At 47.7% G+C, this 20,473-nt stretch overlaps 1 protein-coding gene and 1 long non-coding RNA gene across 2 annotated transcripts in view; one reads left to right on the top strand and one right to left on the bottom strand.

Moving 5' to 3' along the window:
• Positions 1-11,143, top strand: part of LOC144754158 (E3 ubiquitin-protein ligase TRIM11-like) — a 102,758-nt gene extending 91,615 nt beyond the window's left edge. The window contains exon 6 of the mRNA XM_078641740.1: positions 10,641-11,143. Coding sequence (XP_078497866.1) covers positions 10,641-11,143 — 503 coding nt within the window. The remainder of the gene's footprint in view (positions 1-10,640) is intronic.
• LOC144754161 (uncharacterized) overlaps positions 1-20,473 on the bottom strand; it is a 638,643-nt gene that overhangs the window by 570,743 nt on the left and 47,427 nt on the right. The gene's annotated exons all lie outside the window — the stretch shown is intronic.

Raw genomic sequence — 20,473 nt, 5'->3', positions numbered from 1 at the left:
TTACAATCAACACTTTGTATAGTATGGAGGTATTCCAACACGTGGCTACAGTAGGGCCCTATCCTCCATGCAACAGGAGGGGGCTGTCATGCGGCTGAGTGTTCTGCTGATTCCTTTGGAATGTGCGTGCCTGATCGAATCTCAGGGGGTGGGGCGGTCATGATCAATAGTGGCTTCTTTCAAGAGAGACGAGTGCATACAGTGGTGGGCAATAAACTGTATCCTCGGGCTAAGGGATGACCAGCAGTCTGTGCAAACATTCAGGCTCGGAGGAAGAGGTCATCAAAGGAGGGGTATTCATGGACGGACAGGAGGTGTTGGTCAGGCGCGGGGTGCGATTCTTAGGGACAGAGTCATGCGGGAGGGGAGGGCTAATGATTTGTGCATGAGAGAGCGGGGGCAGTCAGGGTGCATGGGGGATGCTTGCAGGGTCAGGGAAGTGCGCTGATGAGCGATCGTGAACAGGGAGACCATGAAACCTAAAATGGCTGTCGTGTACGTGTGTGCATGGGTCTATGCTAGTGGGACAACACAGTCAGAGTTTTAGCGATATCCATTCTGTTTACACCAAGAGGTACCGTGAACATAAATGAACGCCGCTTATGTACATACATATTGCTATTTTTAACACCTAACCCTCCCCAAGTTCCTAACACCTCTGAGGACAAATGCCACTAGTTGGCTAAATACTTTGATGAGAAAATCCACAAGATCCTCGCCACCCTACCCCAAGTTAACCATAGAGCAAACGACAATGGTCATCTTAAATCAGACCTAGACTCTAACCCTCACCCGGAGAGCTCTCACATCTACCTAGACACTTTCGGCCCGGTAACAAAAAAAGAAGTTCTAACAACGCTCGCCACAATTAAAATTGGCTCTCCCAGCGACCCGGTGCCTATGCGCATCCTCAAAAAAGTGGCACCCACTATCGCTCCCCCTCTAGCGGACCTTATTAACTCTTCACTTTGCCAGGGAAAGGTCCCCCCCAGCTGGAAGGCGGCAGTCGTCAAAGCCCTTCTCAAAAAACCTCTACTGGACCCACTGGACTTGGCTAACTATAGGCCAATCTCCCTCCTTCCCGGCATTGGTAAAATCACCGAAAAAATAGTGAATAAGAAACTCTCCCATTTTTTGGAGTCTAATAAACTCCTCAGGAACTCTCAGACTGGATTCCGCCCTGGTCAGGGCACGGACACCGCCTTCCTGGCAGCAGTGGAGGAGGCCAGGTGCATTTTAGATGCAGGAGGATCAGTGGCAGTGATCCTCCTGGACCTCAGTGCGGCCTTCGACACTGTTAACCACCAGGTACTAATCCAGCGACTCAGAGACTTCGGGGTGGGGGGTACCGCTCTAGCATGGCTCTCATCATTCTTAAGCCACAGCTCCTTCCAGGTCTGGGAGAGTAACACCCGCTCCCTAGCGATCCCCCTTCAGTGTGGAGTACCGCAGGGCTCTTCACTCAGCCCGACATTATTTAATGTCTACATGTCCCCGCTGGAGAAGGTAGTCAGCCCGTTTGGAGTGAAAATCATTAGCTTCGCTGACGATACCCAATTGGTAGTATCCCTATCCCTATCCCATCCCAACCAAGAACCATCCAATCTTCACAACTGCCTCACTGAAATCCATGGGTGGATGAACAAGTCTGCTCTGAAACTCAATGGGTCCAAAACGGAAGTCATGCTTCTTGGTCAAAAGGGGCCCACCCTTCCCCCAAACATCTGGCCCACCTGCTTGGGAGAACCCCCGACCCCCAAAGAAGAGATTATGAGCCTGGGAATCTGGATAGAGAAAGACCTATCCTTCAAAACTCAAGCTAAGAAAACCGCTGGGGTCTGTTTTGGCCTTCTCAGATCAGTCAGGAAAATTCTGCCCCTGCTCCCTCAAATCTCCCGGAAACTGCTTATCCAAGGCCTGATCCTTTCCAGGCTGGATTACAGCAATGCCATCTACCTAGGAGCACCTGAAGCCACCTTCAACACACTACAAAGAATTCAGAACGCCGCGGCCTGGCTTCTTACCAACACCCCGGCCAGATCCTCGGCCAAACCAGCTCTGAAACTCCTGCACTGGCTCCCAATAAGGGAGAGAGTAAAATTCAAAGCTCTCTGTCTGGCCCACAAACTCCTACAGGACAAGGGCCCCCCTATCCTCAAAAACTTTATCACGCCCTATAAAGCTACAAGATCCCTCCGTTTGGACCACGAACACCTTATTACAGTTCACAGAGTGAGAAGGGCATGCACAGGAGGCCGGCGCTTCTCAGTGAATACGGCCAGACTTTGGAACACCCTCCCTATCAAGTTAAGGACGGAATCCGATCACTCTCGTTTCAGGAAACTACTAAAAACTCACCTCTTCCCCTGATCCACTTCCCCTTTCTCCCCGGCACTCCACCGATCCCCCCCTTTTCTCCTTGGCACTTCATTGACTCTGCTGTCTCGATTCTTTTAGCGCTGGGATACTTCCGGGTTACTATGTGCTCTACAAAACCCACATAATAATAATAATAATAATAATAGGACCCACAGAGACTTTCTGCCAGCCCCCTACTCAACTTTTAAAAAGTACTTGCACAGGAAGAGAAGCTCTCTCTGGGGTGTGGTCTGATGAGGTGGAAGGTGCTGGAGCCTGGCAATGGGCAGTTGGAAGGAGAGACCCCCTGATTGTCACCCAGGCCCCTAACAGCGCCAGAAGAAGCGCCCGGGACCGGTGCGCAGAAGCAGGGGCCTCTGCGCAGGGAGAAGAGAGGCGCAGGAGGAGAGCCAGGTGAAAGGCTGGCGCAGGGAGCCAGTGCAGACCGCTCCCTGCAGAGTGCACCCTCTCGGAGTCCCGGAGAGTGCTCCCAGTGGCTGGGGGGCGCCACCAGGAGCAAGAAGATGCGAAAATGGGCAGATCGGACCCCCAGGGGCTGAGATATGGCTCCCAGAAGGAGAGCGACCTTGGACCTGTGGCCCCCTGACAGCGAAGCGTGTGAGGCTCCGCCACTGGTCCAGGAAAGGCCCCCGGGGTGGGTCAGGTCCCGGGGACTGCCCTCCAACATGGAGAGCCTGCGGGGGTCCCAGGTGGGACCGGGGCCCCGACCAAAGTGCGGAGCGGCCGGGTGTGGGCTCCCCGCGTGCATACCCTTACCCTGGGGTCCGGGTGAGACCGGGCCCCCCACTGAGGCCCCAGAAAGCGGCAAGAGCTTGAAGCGCCCCATGATGCCTTGCAAGACATGAGGAATGGATTGTTTTTGGCGTTTTGGTGGCCCCCAGAGGAGGGGTCACCCTTGAGTGTGAAAAGATGCTGGGGGGAGCTGCTGGAGCAGCGCAGTCTCGCCCCCAGCAGAAAGCTAAGTCCCACCCTAAGTTTCTTGAGGATTTAAAAAGAATAACCCCTCGACTCTCAGCGAAGATTGCATCATATCCTAGGCTGGAACTTTTGTTCTATAGCTGGGGGTTCATTGAGAAGTGCATCAAAGATTGAAGGGCTGAGTTGGAGATGTCTCGAGAAGGGCATCCCCTGGAGGTGAAATGGCGTAATTGCACTGAAATGCATTTATTAATGGTTATTTCTTTTAGAGGGACTGATGTTCAATGTGAAGTACTGGTGTAAGGTGATGTCACAAGCAAAGGGGATTTAAGTGGCTAGACACTCCTGCTAGGGTGTCTGACTGTATTTACAACTTAATCCTGTGAAATCTGTGATGCCTTTAGGGGCTGTAATTGCAATGCATTTTTAATGATATCCAAATGTGCTGAGTAGGTGAAGACCCCAGACAGTTAGCCCTTAAGATGTAGAGGTGTATACTTAAGGGTCAGTAGGAGATGCTTGGTCAGGGTCATGTGTCACCAAGGCAGGTGTATCCCTGTTTAATGCTTGTTGAAGTAATGGGAGGGGGACGCCACTGGGATGGTGCCAGTTCGCAGGGCCCTCGCTCCAGGATAGGTTCAACTAATTGCATTGGGGGCAAGATGATGTGCATACATGGGAGTGGTGGTACTAGACCCCACCCCCCCTGCGGGAGGGGTGGAGATGTTATGCAATGTCACAAAGTAATTCCAACAGCTTATGTATATTTGTAAATTGATGTATAGTATTGAGTGATGTGTGTGTTTAATAAATGTACTCTTACTTTTATAAAGTAAAGTACAGACTGGACAATCAATTATTGAGTTATTTTTGCGCACCTGCAAATGGCGATTACTAGCCCACACCACCTCCCTTGAGTAAGCCTCAGACTGCTCTGCAACGCTACTCTCTGAGAGTCAGGCGCTGCCCTAGGGTGTTTGGTTCCCAGTGAAGGATAAATGTGTCATGTTATTTGTGCAGGCCTCACAGATGCTGCCTCATTTTCCAACACCATTGCATGGACATCTACATGTTGGGGTAGTGCAACCGTCTCGCCAATTCTAATGTCTGATTATGTGTATTGGTGGAGTTTCAAAGACATCAAGCATTATCTTTAATCAGTCAAGATATTGGTTATGAGTGACTTTTATTGACGAGTGCAAAACAGATTTTTTTGATAAGGATTTATTGTTGACTGCAGCAATACATTGTTTTGATTGTTTTCCATGCTGCCTTAAACACTGATCTTGAATAAGCAAATAAACAGGGCATTTTCTAGTCAGCCTAAGACTTGCTACCGATCGTGTTTTCACACTACTGCCCCATGTTTAACAACACTGAAGGAAAAAATTTCTGTTGAGATACAGTTTTTACTGTTCATCACTGTATTTGTGTTTGAAAGAAAAGATATTAAAATTAATGTAAATATCCCATCATTCAACACAAAATACCATTCCACATAATTACACTCATAACACACAATCTCACTCCACATAGTTCCACTGCACTCAATACCACATAACTACTATCCGCATAATTCCACTGCACGCCATGCCACATAATTCCACTACACAAATCCACTCGACACAATTCCGCAACTAAAAATTACAATCCAACCCACATAATTCCACTACACAACACATGCATACACACACATAAAATGTGTTTTACGCAGGTGAAGCACATTGCCATTTACAATGCCAATAGCTCTAACTCAAACAAGTGCGAGACCTATTGCATTTCCAATGCTTGTATTGAATGTTCCCTGTAAGATGAATGAATGAATATACAGCTACATAACAAGAGCAGCTTTGTTTTTATTAGATCATTAATGCTCGAAATATTTGTGCAAAAATGAACCCCTTTGCGGTCGATGCTAAAACAAATTCAGTTTGGGATGGATCCCTAAAGACATTTACTAATTCAGTGGCAGCACGGCATGTAATGCGGGTTTACCCATCGTGAATTTAAATGCCCAAACAGCAATCTTTTTTATTTTGATATCTCTATCAGTAGTTCATATAAATAATAGAACAGCAGTGACACGATGTCACACAAGGCCCTTTTCCGTTTCTCGATAGCGCATGGTATATTCTCCTAATGGGAGCTTGTTTGTTATTCACATGCAAGGGACTTAAAGCTTGCGTATATCATCACTGCCCTTTGCTTTCAAGGTCCCACAGCACTGACACAAGTGCACATAAGCCGGAACATCCCACAAGGTTCGTCTTCATAGTAGACATGAGTTGCAGCATTTTTTGTTATTTCTTCTTTAATACAGGTGTTCAATTATACATAATATAATCCTAATTATATATAAGCTAACAGAAATGGCAATAGTTCTTGCTAAACACTTATAAGGTCCCAAAGGCGAGACCTATTGGCTATTCCAATGCTTGTTTTTAAAATTGGGTAGACTTGACCAGACTGACTTGCATGCGATCCACTCTTTCCCAAAATGTGACTTTTTGCTATGTGCTTTCCTAAGCCTCTTACGCTGTCTTTTAGTCGGTTGTGTGATGTCTTCAAGTGGGTCGCACCTTAATAAAGTATGGGTAATATGGGTCACTGGTTCTCCCAGATCTATACTAGTTTTGTGAGGTGGACAAAGCAGAGGGACACCACAGCCTTCAGTTCTCCTGTGGCACCTGTTAGTTAACGACCTTTGGGCTCCACCACGCCGCTGTTCCGAAATTACTTCACTCAGCTCCACTGTAACCTTTCCTAATTGTGTTGTTTTTTGGCAAGAAACTTTATTATTTGAAGCACAATTGTCAGAATTGGTTGGTGTGGTAATGTCCACTGGTCTTGGAGTTGTCTTTAACTGCAGCTTAATGTCGTCCAAAACAGAGTCTACAAATCCAGGGAGCGATGCCAGTTTATCTAAAACTGGACTGCAGACACAAGCAGGAACATATTGTGTGTCAACTTGTGCCCTCTGGAATGTAGAGAGCCATTGTATTCAATAAGTCCACCTAGATGTCTGACTTACTAGACCGGTTTGTTAAGGCTTTGATGAAAGGTTGAAATGAACTAAGCAAAATATCCCATGTATTGTTGTCGTTTCCTCCCCGACAAGGGGAGTGGCAGTCCAGTACTTCGGCTTGTAGGGAGATGTCTGGAGACAGTGATAAGGGGGGCAGCCAGAGGTATCACTTTTCCCTGTATCAACACAGGCTTTGCCTGTGGCTCCACCTGTGAGAGGAAAGGTCTCATCCAATTGAGTCTTCCTCCAGAACTTGAATGGAATTAGACAGCCCTATTAGAGAAATACCATTGGTAATTTACTGTTTTGTTCCCTGGACAGGATCCTTGCCGTCCAAGCCTGAAAGTTGAGGCTTAAAGCTGTTATCGTTGGAATTAAATGGTTGGTGCACCTCAACTATCACTTGTCTAACCTTGCCCTTTGTCAGGACAGTGTTTGGCTCTATTACACATTTAGCCGCCAGTGGCCCATTGGAATTAAGAACCAGTCCCTCAGGAACTTTATCCAACTCAGACTGCAAAATCCCTAAGTCATTATGACTCAATGAGCTCAACACCTGAGTTTGCCTTCTCTCCATGGCTTGGAAGCTCCTTTTTGCCCAGTCCTCCCAGGCAGGTTTTTTAGTTTTAATTTCTGCGGAGGTAACAGATTTGAAAGATATCTTCAGAGTTTCGGATGTTATTTCGGAAAAATCAGGTTAAAATGCACGTAGCAGGCTTGTAATCCACTTGCCTTGTTGTGATATGCAAGTAAAGCAGTCACTGGATTCTTTAAAAAAAAAAAAACATTTGTCTCCATTTCCCCCTGTACTATTTTGCTGGTAGTTTGAACCTCTGCTATAATTGAAGGTAATCCACTTCTTGTTCAATCAATCAATCAAATCAACTTTATTCGGTTTCACAAAAGAAACCATAAAAGGTACCCCCCTACTTGTTTGTTGTAGCCTCTGCTTGCGTGGGTTTCATTTTTTTTTTAATATCAACCGATTGGAACACTTTTGTCTACGCCGAGCAGTTATTGGCCTGTTATTCCTGAGCTCATAGTGAGCTCATAGTGGGCCTATCAACCTCGCTATACTGAGTATCTAAATTGACGCAGTAAATATAATAGCCGTCATGTGGTGGTTACCTTCGCGGGTTTTCCACTTTATGCGCTCTCAGGGACTTAAAGATTACACTGCGCACCCCACGTAACCACAAGATGGTTACTTCAACACGCAAAGTCTGACACAAGTCTTTGCCCCAGCAAGGCTATTAGTGGGAGGGTTTTTTTCACTGGGCCACTGGCGTGTTGTACGGTCACCTACAGGTGAGGACATCCGAAGGAGCATGCGCCACCGGCCTTGTGCCAGCCGCTCTCGCGCCTCTCGGAGATTACCGTAGCACTGGCCATACCTGCAACCAGTGGCGTAACGAAAGTTGAGGGTGCCTCCCTACAAGTTACATGGAGGGACACATTCCGCATTTAATCCGGAGCTCTCAGGCCTGACTACTGTGCTGAGGGGCCCCCTGCAGCCCGGGGTCCCCCCTGCACCACAGGGGGTGAGTGGGCCTTTGTTTGCCACTGCCTGCAACCACCTGCCTCCTGGGTTCTTAAGTATAATCCCCATCTCTAGTTGCTTCCAGTGTCACTACCTTCTTGTTGCCCCTGTGTCCTCACCGGTTCACCAGCCACACTTCTTGAATTATCCTGAATATCCCAGCTGCAAAGGGGCTGATGCTGAGCGGAGCGAGCCTGAGTGTGGTAAATGTCCCACGCAGGGCCACACTACCACTACTGCTGCCCACGCCAGTGTCTTGCTGCTGGAGCCCTTCTGCTGAGACCTCTCTGCCAAGGGACCCGCTGGGAACGCACAGGCAACTTCCTCTTCGGAGCGGAGCCGTGGGGATGCCAGCGCAGGCTGGTACAAGCTCTGAGCTCTAGCAATGCACCCAGACCGGAGCAAGGGCCCGAGGCTCACAGGAGCTGAGCCTCTCAGATCCGCTCCTGGGATTGCGGTGCGTCCTCGTATCACTCGTGTCACTCATTACCATCTAATACAGTGCACTGACTAGTATTGTATACCTTCTAGTAGCTCTACTACTCTGCACCATACCTTTGGAGTAGCTCTGTGACTCTTTGCCATCTAATGCACTGTACTGACTAGTACTGTATACCTTCTAGTAGCTCTCCTACTCTGTACCATATGTTATATAGCACTGACTAGTACAGTACACCTTGGAGTAGCTCTGTCACTCTGTGCCATCTAATTTAATGTACTGACCACAACAGTTTACCTTCTAATCGCTCTGTCACTCTAACATTTTTATGCAGTGTATGGACTAGTACAGTATACCTTCTAGTAGCTCTCTTACTCTATCATCCAATGCAGTGTACTGACTAGTACCGTTTACTTTGAAGTAGCTCTGTTGCCCTGTACCATATATTATATATCACTGACTAGTACAGTACGTTTTGGAATAGCTCTGTCACAACTAATCCAGTGTGCTGACTAGTACTGTATACCTTGAAGTAGCTCTGTACCAACTAATCTGGTGTACTGGCTAGTACAGTTTACCTTTCAGTAGCTCTGTCACTCAATACCATCTAATGCAGTGCGCTGACTAGTACAGTACACCTTCGAGTAGATCTGTCACTCTGTACCCTCGAATGTACTGTACTGACTAGTACTGTATACCTTCTAGTAGCTCTCCCACTCTGTACCATATATTATATACTACCATCGAAGGCAGTGTAATGGGTAGTACTGTAGACCTTGGAGTGTGTATTTCATTCTTGGCCATCCAATGCAGTGTACTGACTAGTACAGTGTACCTTCCAATAGCTGTATCACTCAGTACCATCCAGTGCAGTTTACTGATTAGTACTGGGTACCCTGGAGTAGCTCTGTTACTCTGTGCCAGGTAACGCAGTGTACTGACTAGTACTGTATGCCTTGGAGTAGCTTTGTCACACTGTACCATCCAGTGCAGAGTACTGCCTTGTGCAGTACATTCCTGTCACCTCTGTTACTAAGTGCGATCTAATGCAGTGTACTGACTAGTACTCTATCCCTCCTAGTGGCTCTCTCACTCGGCGCCATCTAAAACATTGTTATGACTAGTACTGTATTCCTTCTAGTAGGTCTCTTCCTCTATACCATGTAATATAGAGTACTGACTAGTACAGTACTCTTCTTGCATCTGTTACTGTGTGGTAGTGTGGTGTAGTATGTGCTGCGAGCTGCAGTGTAGTGTGTAGTAGAATGCCTCATCTATGTAGTGCAGTGTGATGTTCAGTGTGGTGTGTGCTCTAGATGAATGTGCGCTTCAGTGTAGTGAGCAGTCGAGTGCTGCGTGCTTTAGTGTAATGAGCAGTGTAGTGCCGCATGCTTTAGTGTAGTGAGCAGTGTAGGTCCGCTCGCATTAGTGCACTCAGCAGTCGAGTGCTGCGTGCTTTAGTGTAATGAGCAGTCTAGTGCTGCACGCTTTATTGTAGTGAGCAGTGTAGTGCTGCACGCTTTAGTGTAGTGAGCAGTGTAGGTCCGCTCGCTTTAGTGCAGTGAGCAGTCTAGTGCTGCGTGCTTTAGTGTAGCGAGCAGTCTAGTGCTGTGCGCTTTAGTGTAGCGAGCAGTCTAGTGCCGCCCGTTTTAATGTAGTGAGCGGTCTAGCGCTGCGAGCTTTAGTGTAATGAGCAGTCTAGTGCCGCTCGCTTTAGTGTAGTGAGCAGTCTAGTGCTGTGCGCTCTCTAGCGCTGTGTGCTCCCTCCAGGTGTGGTGTGATGTTCGGTGTAGTGTGTGCTCTAGATGAATGTGTGATTTAGTGTAGTGCTGTGTGCTTTAGTGTAGTGAGCAGTCTAGTGCTGTGTGCTTTAGTGTAGTGAGCAGTCTCGTGCTCCGTGCTTTAGTGTAGTGAGCAGTCTAGTGCTGCATGCTTTAGTGTAGTGAGCAGTCTAGTGCCGCCCGCTTTAGTGAAGTGAGCAGTCTAGTGCTGCGCGCTTTAGTGTGGTGAGCGATCTAGCGCTGCACGCTTTAGTGTAGTGAGCAGTGTAGTGCTGTGCGCTTGAGTGAAGTGACCAGTTTAGTGCTGCGCACTTTAGTGTAGTGAGCAGTCTAGCTCTGCGCGCTTTAGTGTAGTGAGCAGTCTAGTGCTGCTCGCTGTAGTGTAGTGAGTAGTCTAGTGCTGCGTGCTTTAGTGTAGTGAGCGGTCTAGTGCTGCGCTCTCTAGCGCCGTGTGCTCCTTCCAAATGTGGTGTAAATTAATCATATGTAAAACAGAAACAGTAATTACAGCCTTTCTTTGTGTCATTAAATCTCTAATTGTGAATCTCTTCTCTGCAGTGATGGTGACTCTGGATCCTGACACGGCTCATCCTCTGCTCCTCCTGTCTGAGGGGGGGAGACGTGTGAGAGAGACGGACACATGGCAGACCCTGCCGGACACCCCCAAGAGATTCACCCTCTGTCCCTGTGCGCTGGGGAGCGAGGGGTTCACCTCCGGCAGACATTACTGGGAGCTACAGCTGCTGCAGGAGGGGGGAGGGTGGGAGGTGGGGGTCGCAGCAGAGTCTGTGGACAGGAAGGGACTCTTCACATGCTCACCCGAGGGGGGAGTCTGGGCTGTGCAGAGGTCTGGGGGTCAGTACGAGGCTCTCACCTCCCATCGGACCCCTCGTGAGAAGCCCCTGAAGCTGGGGGTGTATCTGGACTACGAGGGGGGGCTGCTGTCCCTGTACAATGCTGACTCCATGGAGCTTCTCTACTCCTTCCCGCAGGCCCCCTTCACACAGAGGCTCTTCCCGTACTTCGGTCTCTGGAGAGGAGCGGAGCTGAGGCTGGTGTGAGAGCTGCAGGGAGCTTCAGCCCCTCATCCTTCCCTCCACCCCCCTACAGGAGAGGAGCCGAGCTGAGGCTGGTGGGAGAGCTGCAGGAGCTTCAGACCCTCATCCTTCCCTCCCACCCCCCTACAGGGGAGGAGCGGAGCTGAGGCTGGTGTGAGAGCTGCAGGGAGCTTCAGCCCCTCATCCTTCCCTCTCACCCCCTACAGGAGAGGAGCGGAGCTGAGGCTGGTGTGAGAGCTGCAGGGAGCTTCAGCCCCTCATCCTTCCCTCCCACCCCCTACAGGGGAGGAGCGGAGCTGAGGCTGGTGTGAGCCCCCCTGCCCCGCAACTGTCATCTACAGTTCAAAGAATCTTCAAACACCAACATTCCAAAGAATCTTCTTCACAACGACCCTCCCACATGTCACCATGATACCCAGTAGCCTCACGTGAAACTGACTCCTTCATATCTCTTTTCCTTCTACATTTTTTAAAACAAGGGCAGGAAATGTTTGCTGTGTGAATCATGCACCAGACATCATGTAACATATGATAAAGTCTCTGTAAAATTAAAAAATGTGTATTTCTTTCACACGTGGAGCTTTGACATTAATCTGCACATTATAGCGCTGCGCTGAGAAGTACTTATTGAAAGTGATTGTTTTTAAACATGACCTTAGAAACCGTCCTGCCCCGCCCAACAACAGGGCTATTATTAGTGACCTCAGACGCAAGACCGTTGTCACGTGAACCCTGTATGTAACCCAAATTCAGGGCGGCTTTAGGACAGTGCATCCGGTACAGTCGCACCTGCACTAACCTGGGAGCGGCTCTGTGTGTAGAAATAACTTTGGGTTTTAAAAGCACCTGCTGCTTTCTTGTGTGTCCAGCAGGTTTCAGACAACAATAGAAATGTCAAGATAACGCAGGTGATTAATGTTTCTGCTGGAGAGAGATTGAAGTTTTGTCTTGTCACAGTTTCAACTCATCATTAAGTAGCGCAGAGGGTTAATATGCCTGCTGCAAAGAACGTGTACATGCAGAACACAGAACGGTAATCCTCATTGGTTTGTGTAACATTTCCTATAGACTGATTTACACATATAAGATTCATTGCCTGTTAATGTGTGTTTGGTGTAAAGTGCTCTGACACCCACGAGTTGGCATGAGTAGCGCTATAAAACAAAAGACATGCATATGAGAGAGGGACTGTACAGAGATGAGTGCCCCTGTTGGAAGGTGGGAGTGAGGGAATATTTGGAAATGGTGTCATGGGCGGAGGGGCGCAAAGAAATATTGTCACACCTGGCGCCTCTAACTCTAAAGCCGGCTCTGCCCAGATTCTTTGAGATCCATTAATTCAAACACAATCGTTTTTTGTAGCGCTGGTATTCTAAACTCAGGGTTTTGAAGGCGCTTTCATATGAGATAAGTAAGAAAATGGACCATCGGTGAAATCAAATATTTTTCTAGGATCACAAAATTTGGTTACGCGATGAAGCCGCAATTAATCCAGGTTTTCTAGTTTCCCTTTGGACAAATTACCTACTAAATGGGTATCTAGTTGTCTCTCCTTTTTACCTTAAATGTTAATGCTTTTGTGATCCATCACCTGTGAATTAAGCTGATATTTCTTTGCAAGGGTTTAAAACTTCTTCTGCGGACAGTGTTTTTGTAACGTGAGCATGACGAGGCCAGTGAAGATATATCACAATACAGAACTATTTTTAAACATTGCATTTCCTAAACTGCAAAGATTCCATCACAATTACAGACCATCATGTATAAGTTGTTTTCTTGTGAAACGTCTGCCCTGCTGCACAAGCCACTATTGTAATTTATGAAATGTGTATGTGGCAAACATATGCAGATTCTGTGAACAATGTGCAATAATGTTATATTCCAGCAGCACAAATACAACACAATAGCCTCCTGCGGGGCTTTCATGACTCCACAAACATTCCAGGTCGCGCAAACATATTAGGTAGAATTAACTTGTCTGCAACATTTTTTCCAGATGTTATTGTGTATATACAGGCCATCATGGGTTAAAAGCAGAATCTATTTTTGTCATGAAACTTAAAGAATATCAGCTAGATGTGTGACACTGAGAAGCAAATCTGCCTTTCAAGCCAACCTCACATGCATGCTGGGACTGAGATAACAAGGTACTTAATAGAAAGCATCAAACTACAAGTCCCACAATGCAAAGTGCTGTTGATACAAAATGTCAGAGGTTGGAGGGGTCACTTAGAGTGAGATTTTGACACCAGGTCAAGCAAAGCAAAATGATTTTGCTATGAGTTTTAAATGCTGCTTCCTGGACGGCAGGAATGATGTGTAACACTCGTCACCTCTTCATCCTTTTCGGGGTTTCTGCTTCTTTATATCCTCGTCTTTGCTTCATGGAGATTGGATGTAATTCTTGTCTCTTGAGTAAGACATGGGCTGAGTATGTTCTCTTTCAGCGTTAGTGTCATGACGTCCTTTTATGAGGTAGCTCAGTAGGTTGAGGCACATCTGCGGACCCATGATCTAGACGTCACAGGTTAGACTCCTGGCAGGGGCTTCTCTGACTTTCTAATGATTGCACTGTATTGTATCATTTATATAAACCTTCATGCTGTTACCAATGGCTGCAGCTGACGTCACTGAGAAATGGACCTCTGAGTCCTAGACATTCATTTAAGATCATTATGAATTCTGGAATTGTAGTTTTAATTTACTTCAGCACAAATATTAACGTTATCAGATTAAAAAGCGTTTCGTTGGTGATAAATTCATATTACCAGCGAAACATTTTGCAAAAACATACTAAACAGATCAATTTACAATACTTTCAATTATTGAACTTTTTTCAGGAGCTCTGGGTCAATCTGGGGTAACTGGATTCAAACTATAACAAAGAGAGCCTGTTACCACTGGTGTCCGGGGGCTTCACCTTACTGTGGGGTTCAAGACTGAGCACCAAGTGAACCCCTCCCCCCTAGTGAAGTCGGGCTGTCCAAGGCTTACTCAAGGAGAAGGTGCAGGTTAGAAACCAAGAACTCTCTAAAGCAGAATACAGATAAATGATTGTTTAGCCAGTGCTTTTACTTGAAAAATGAAATGTGTTTTAATCACAAACACAGAACTCGACAACGACTGTACACCAAAAATAGAGGGAGCAGAAAGATGCACCTAGTGATACTCTGGAGGTTGGGGGGTGGTCCATAGGGACCCTCATGTAGACAGTCCTGTCCCCCAGTGGATGAAGATAGAACAACATTTGTACTTAGTGCATAGAAGGGCCTTGTACATGATGTTTAAGGCATCGTGTTAATGTTGTTTGAAGCTAGATGTGTAAACAAAGCAGTTTCAGAGAACATTGCCGTGCACGGAAATCTGTGCAGAAGGTCACTGCAGAAATGCTTGTGAAAAATAGGACAATGTAAGAAACAAGCAGCTTCGCTACATGGGCCTAATCCGGGCATATAACAGTATCGTGCTGGCGCATAGAATGTGCATTAGGACAGTTGTGAATGAGGACAGTTATGCAGTAGGACAGTTATACAATAGGACAGAAGGATGAATAGGACTTGCTCCTCAGGCTCTCACCGCTCTCTCGGGGTCTGTAGTTAATCCCCCCCTTTCCTTCTGGAATGGGTTGTGCCAGTTATGAAGTTGTAATGGTGCCAGTGTCTTTGGTGGTCCCTTCTTACAAGGTCTCAGTTCACACTGTACCTTAATTCTAGTTCACTAGAGGATGTTCTCACTGGACTCGTCAGGGGGCGCCACTCCAATAGTGCACGTGCTCACACAGAGCTCCTGGGGGCAGCCAGTCTGACTCTGCCTCGGCCCTACCTTGAGCACTTCTCTCCGTTGGTGCCCAGACGCATGTCTCCAGCCCAGGTGAGGGGCGAGAGAGAGAGTGGCAGAAGTGATGGGTAGAGAGGGAGCGAGAGAGTGGTTTTATTGGAGGGGAATAAGAGAGTAGAGAGAAAGTGGTAGAAGTGAAAGGAGAGGAAGAGAGAGAGAAGGGAGTGAGATACACTGATGTGGAGAGAAAGAAAGAGAGAGATAGGAAGGAAGTGGAGAGAGAAAGCGAGAGATCGAGGAGTGTAAGAGAGACAGGAGGAGGAGGTAGAGAGTGGAGAAAGAATGGGATAGAGAAAGAGGGTGGGTGGTGGGAAACAGAGAGACTGCCAGCAGTCAGTCTACAAGATGAGTGTCTGCTCAGATGAAGGAGCTGCACGTCTGAGGGTTGTCCGGCTCCCACCGCCTGTGATGGACTGAAGTGACCCGGGCCATTGGGATCTGCATTAAGAGGACACCATGCTTCTGACCTGCCCAGCGAGACCCTATGGAAGAACAGGTGTGTAATCTAGCGCCAAGGTGCCCCGGCCTGAGGATCATGGCAGCCCAGTTAAAATGTCCCAGATGAGAGTAGCTGTCCCCTCCACACACCCACACACCCACACCCTCCAAGGACACAGCAGCAAAGCTGAGGCTGGTGTATGAACTCTACCCCACCCCACCCTATTGCAGTAATGAAAATTTAACAAGGGGCACAAGCAGAGATGCTGCCACCAGGGCCAGTCTCTTGCAGCAGAGTGAGAGAATGGTGATAGTTATATCCAGGAGGGTTGCACTTTGGGTGACCCCCCCCCCACTCGGACCTTAACGATCTGTGTGTCATGTCAATGCACGAGAGGCTGACAGTGAGGCAAAAAACCATCAGTGACTATCGGGGGGCATTTCTGTCCTAGCATCTTATCATTTTAAAATTGTTAGGTACCCACATCCCTCAAATTCCTTCACAACTGACCCGTAACACTCTTGCCCTTATGAATTAGGGATCTGCACATAACTCTGCCAATCCCCTCAATTCCAACTTGGATAGGTAACCCATGGGGAATATTGTTTAATACACCATTTATCGTGGCCGGAGGGGGCGTAAGTGAATGCATGCAAGACTCAGGAAGATGCAACAGAGCAGTGTGATGCATCAGTTGATACTATTAGTTTTGGGCAAAATAGGTAAAATGTTACCTTAAGTCAGCATTTTACATAATGCCAGTTCATATAGTGGAGATTTATTTGCTGGGGATGTCATTTGAAGGGACAATATATGTAGACTGAGTTTTGTCCAGGGGTTGTGCAAATTCTTTTCCTCTTTTTGAATTTTTCAGCACCTTATAATGTGGTTTGTCAAGAAGAGCTGGTCGTCGGCTAATTTTCATGGATGATTTCTTGTTTGTTGAGAAGGAGGTTCATTTAATTAGAGAGAATTGTTGGGCATTTTTCAGGACTTGGCAGAGGCTTTTGGGGTGCCCTTAGCCCCAGAAAGACAGAGGGCCTGAGTACTGTATTGATTTTTTCCAGAATTGTCACAAAGAAGATGCAGGCGAGATTGCCAGGAGACAAAGTGTGAGAGATTGTTTTATTGGTAGAAGAGGTGTGCAAAGAGCGGAAGTTGGCACTCCATAAGGTTAAATGTTTGTTGTTGCCTCTCAGTTTTGCATGCAGAGTGGTCAGGGCTTGCAGAATGATTTGTACAAGGTTGGGCTTTGCCATGTCAGGGGTGGATTTACTGCACCATAGAGGGTGAATGGCAGTTGCTCCTCAGTCATATCTGCATGTATGCTACCATGTTATTGAGAATTTAAACAGAGTAAGCATGTCTTTTGCAGAGGACGAGACCAATTGACATGTGCATATTTTGTCTGAGCAAGAGGCCCTTGGTTGTGGCTTGTTCTGGGATGGATGGTGGTGTGCAGAACAATGACTTTTTCACTGGTGGTTGCTTTGGTTGTGTGAAACTGATAACATATCAGGGGTTGAGTTGATAACAGAAGGCGAGGACTTGAGCGTTTCGCGGTTCTTGTGGAAGGGTTGTAGGTTTGTCTGTATTTCAATATTGCTTTTAGAGCAAATCATATTCCTGGAATGAGCAATGACATTGCTGATACTTCATCTTGTTCGCGGTGGAAGAGGTTTCGAAGTTTCGCCCTAGAAACGGAAGAGATGACAACCAAGTTGCAACACGACATCTGTTCACGGGGCAATGAGAATGCTGGATCTTGCCGAACATTCTGTATCAGTAACTACTAGATGATCCTACTGAAAGGCTTGGTGGGAGTTTAAATATGGTTGAGGTAGGAAGAAAGGGGGTGATAAAGTCTGGAACTGAGTAACAAGGACATCATGCATTTTTGGTTTTCTTTGATTGACAGGAGCCTATCAGCTGTTACCATTGCTGGGAACCAGGGAGGTTTGTCATCCATGTGAAGTTTGTTTAGGGATATGACCCGGGGGCTTAGGAACTGGTGAGGCGTGTAAACTTGTCATTTCACTTGTTGACAAGTTTAATCTGGGTGTTGGGGTTTTGCTGTTATAACAATTTTGAAGTTAAAATCTTTTAGTCTTCACCTGATGTTTTTATGGTGTCTGCATTGTTGGGCTCAAGGAAGAGACCAAGTGTAAAACGACAAGAGGTGGGGATGGAAGATATGTTTTTGAAAATATGGCTGAGCGTTCCAAAACAGATCAGAGAGGGCTCAGGAGATGGGTTGTGTTGAAGACGGGGCTTGTCACAGAGGCAGGTAGACCTTTGACAAATTTTACAATTTCCAGGTGTGTTTAGGAGATGAGGTTGTTTACCCTACTGTTGGTGAGACAGTGACTGCGGCCAATCTTTTGGGAATATTGAGAAAATCATTGGTTTACTTGGGATTGAACGCAAAGGGCTTTGGCATGTGCTGTTTTCAGACTGATGCTGCATCTGAGGCAGCAAGGTCTTCAGACTGAGGACATAAAGAGGATTGAGAGAGGACGATCCAGGTGTTGTGAGAGGTACATACAAGGTTAGGACCAGGGACACACCGCAGCACTCATCCTACTAGACCTCCCTGCAGCCTTCGACACCGTCTCTCATCACACCCTCGCTGCCAGACTGCACGACGCTGGGATATGAGGAACCGTCCTCTCCTGGATCTGCTCCTTGCCCTCTAGCAGAACCCAGAGGGTCAGACTCCCCCTGTTCCTCTCCGGGCCTACAGAGATCAACTGCGTAGTCCAAGGATCATCACTCACCACCCCGCTTTTCAACATCTACATGGCCCTCCTCGCCACCGTCGTCAGACACACAGGCTCAACATAGTATCCTACGCCGACTTTACCCCGCTCATCCTCTCTCTCACCAAGAACCCCGACGACACCAGACTCTGCTTCCAAAAAGGAATGACAGATGTCGCGGCCTGGATGAAAAGCAGCTGCTTGAAGATCAACTCAATTGTATGCAAGGCCATTGGGAGAAGGAATAGTGATGTGTGGGTTGTGGGGCATTACTGGGTTCAGGTGGCTGCAAAGTTCACTCATTGCCTTCCATTAGGCCGCTCGTTGGGACTGCCAAGTAGCAGACTTGGGATATATTCATGGTGTAAGAGTAGGATGAGGTGGGGGCAGCTGTGGCTGTTAATGGCTGAACTATTAATTAGCAGAGGATGTCTAGATGTACTCATAATAAATCTAGCAGAAAATTATCTGTGCCACTAATAGGCCTTCCTTTGTTGAAGAAGATGAAAGAGGACTTGGTGAGGCTGAAGAGCTTTGGGGCTGCACATGCATTGTACGGACTGAGTCTGTTCTGAAAAGGGTGTGATGGGATGATATGGAAAACAGCGCTAAGGACAAAGCAAGACCAAACGGAATAGAGCAGTGAGAGCTTTTTTTGTACAAGCTTGTGGATAAACGTGTCATCACGTGTAAATATTAATGAAGAAGATGCCGTGTTATATTGCTCAGATGGAAGGCATGCATCCCTTTTGAGAAATGTATGTTGTTTTTAGGTCTCGCCTAGCGTTGCAGCGTGAATGCGCTGCCATCGCTTTGCGAGGAATGCAGTATACACTATAGTGTGGAAGCTACGCCAACTCTCCAGCCCATCTTCTTCATTGGCTTAGGCTACAAATGCTGCCTTCCGATTGGTTTTAAGCTTGTTAGTGACGCCCCATGACAGCCATGTCAGTTATTTGTACCCTTCCATGGCTACTGGCCCCTTCACAGCACAGACTACTTTCTTCCCCTTCTTTCCCCAGTCCATGCCTTCTCGCTGCTCCCCCTCCCGCAGTCCGATGCCTTCTCGCCGCCACCCCTCCTCCCTCGAGCCTCGTAGCCCCCATGCATTGCCATTTGCAATGCAATAGGTTGGTCTCGCGTAAATGGGAGGTTGAAGTGCCGTTGACCAGGAACACAGGGTAGGGGAGATGCGTGGGCAGCCGGCGGGGTATTAATATTACAACAGAAGTGGTTAGTAACTGGCAAGAACGTTATAGGGCATTAATAAAGGTTAAGGAAAATCTTTACATTATATATCTGGGTATTCGTGTAATTCACCTTTCGCCAATCGATTTATTGGCCCGAGAGCGCACAGTTGCTCATCTATCAGAGATCCCCACCCAAGGCTAGATTTCCTCCTCGTTTGTTTTGCTATTACTTGTGGGCACCAAAGGACAAGCAAGACTATTCAAAGATGGCCGATCCCGTCTACGGTATCTGCACGCGCAGCCGCAGTGTGGAGCACAGATCTGTGTGCGTCTCGGCAACAAGTGTTATTATTGCCATCACCGGCCTGTCCTGCTGGAGTGAGCGTATGATGCTGTACAAGTGCTGGGGAGGAGCCCCTAGTCCAGCCCCCGTCACACCGAGAACATGGGGGTCTACCCAGAGGTTGGCGGCTCCCCGCAGACAGCTGCTGTGCCTGCCTTCATTGTCAAGTCGGGACTCTGTTGGAGGAGCTAAGCAACAACCAGCGCTACTGATCGAAGAGCCAGGTCTTGAGAAGTCTTCTGAAGGCCAACAGGTCCTGGGTCTGTCGTAGGCTGGTGGGGAGAGTGTTCCAGGTCTTGGCGACGAGGTAGGAGAAGGATCTGCCGCCGGCGGTGGCTTTCCGGATACGAGGAATGTGGCGAGGGCGAGGTTGGCTGAGCGGAGGCTTCGGGTGGGGGTGTGGAAGCTGAGTCGGTTGTTGAGGTATGTAGGTCCGGCGTTGTATAGTGCTTTGTGTGCGTGGATGAGGAGTTTGAAGGTGATCCTCTTGTTGACGGGGAGCCAGTGCCGGCCTTTCAGGTGGGGTGTGATGTGGCTGCGTCGGGGTACTTTGAGGATCAGTCGTGCCGAGGCGTTCTGGATTCGTTGTAGTTGTCTCAGGAGCTTGGTTGTTGTTACTAAGTAGAGGGTGTTCCCGTAGTCGAGTCTGCTGGTGATGAGGGCCTGGGTGACGTTTTTTCTCGTGTTGGAGGGGGGATCCATTTGAAGATCCTGCGGAGCATTCTGAGGTTGTTGAAGCAGGACGCGGAGACGGCGTTGACTTGC

Source organism: Lissotriton helveticus, chromosome 5_1, assembly GCF_964261635.1.
Source record: "Lissotriton helveticus chromosome 5_1, aLisHel1.1, whole genome shotgun sequence".
In the NCBI taxonomy this organism is placed as follows: domain Eukaryota; kingdom Metazoa; phylum Chordata; class Amphibia; order Caudata; family Salamandridae; genus Lissotriton; species Lissotriton helveticus.
This window is presented reverse-complemented; position numbering and strand designations above follow the sequence as displayed.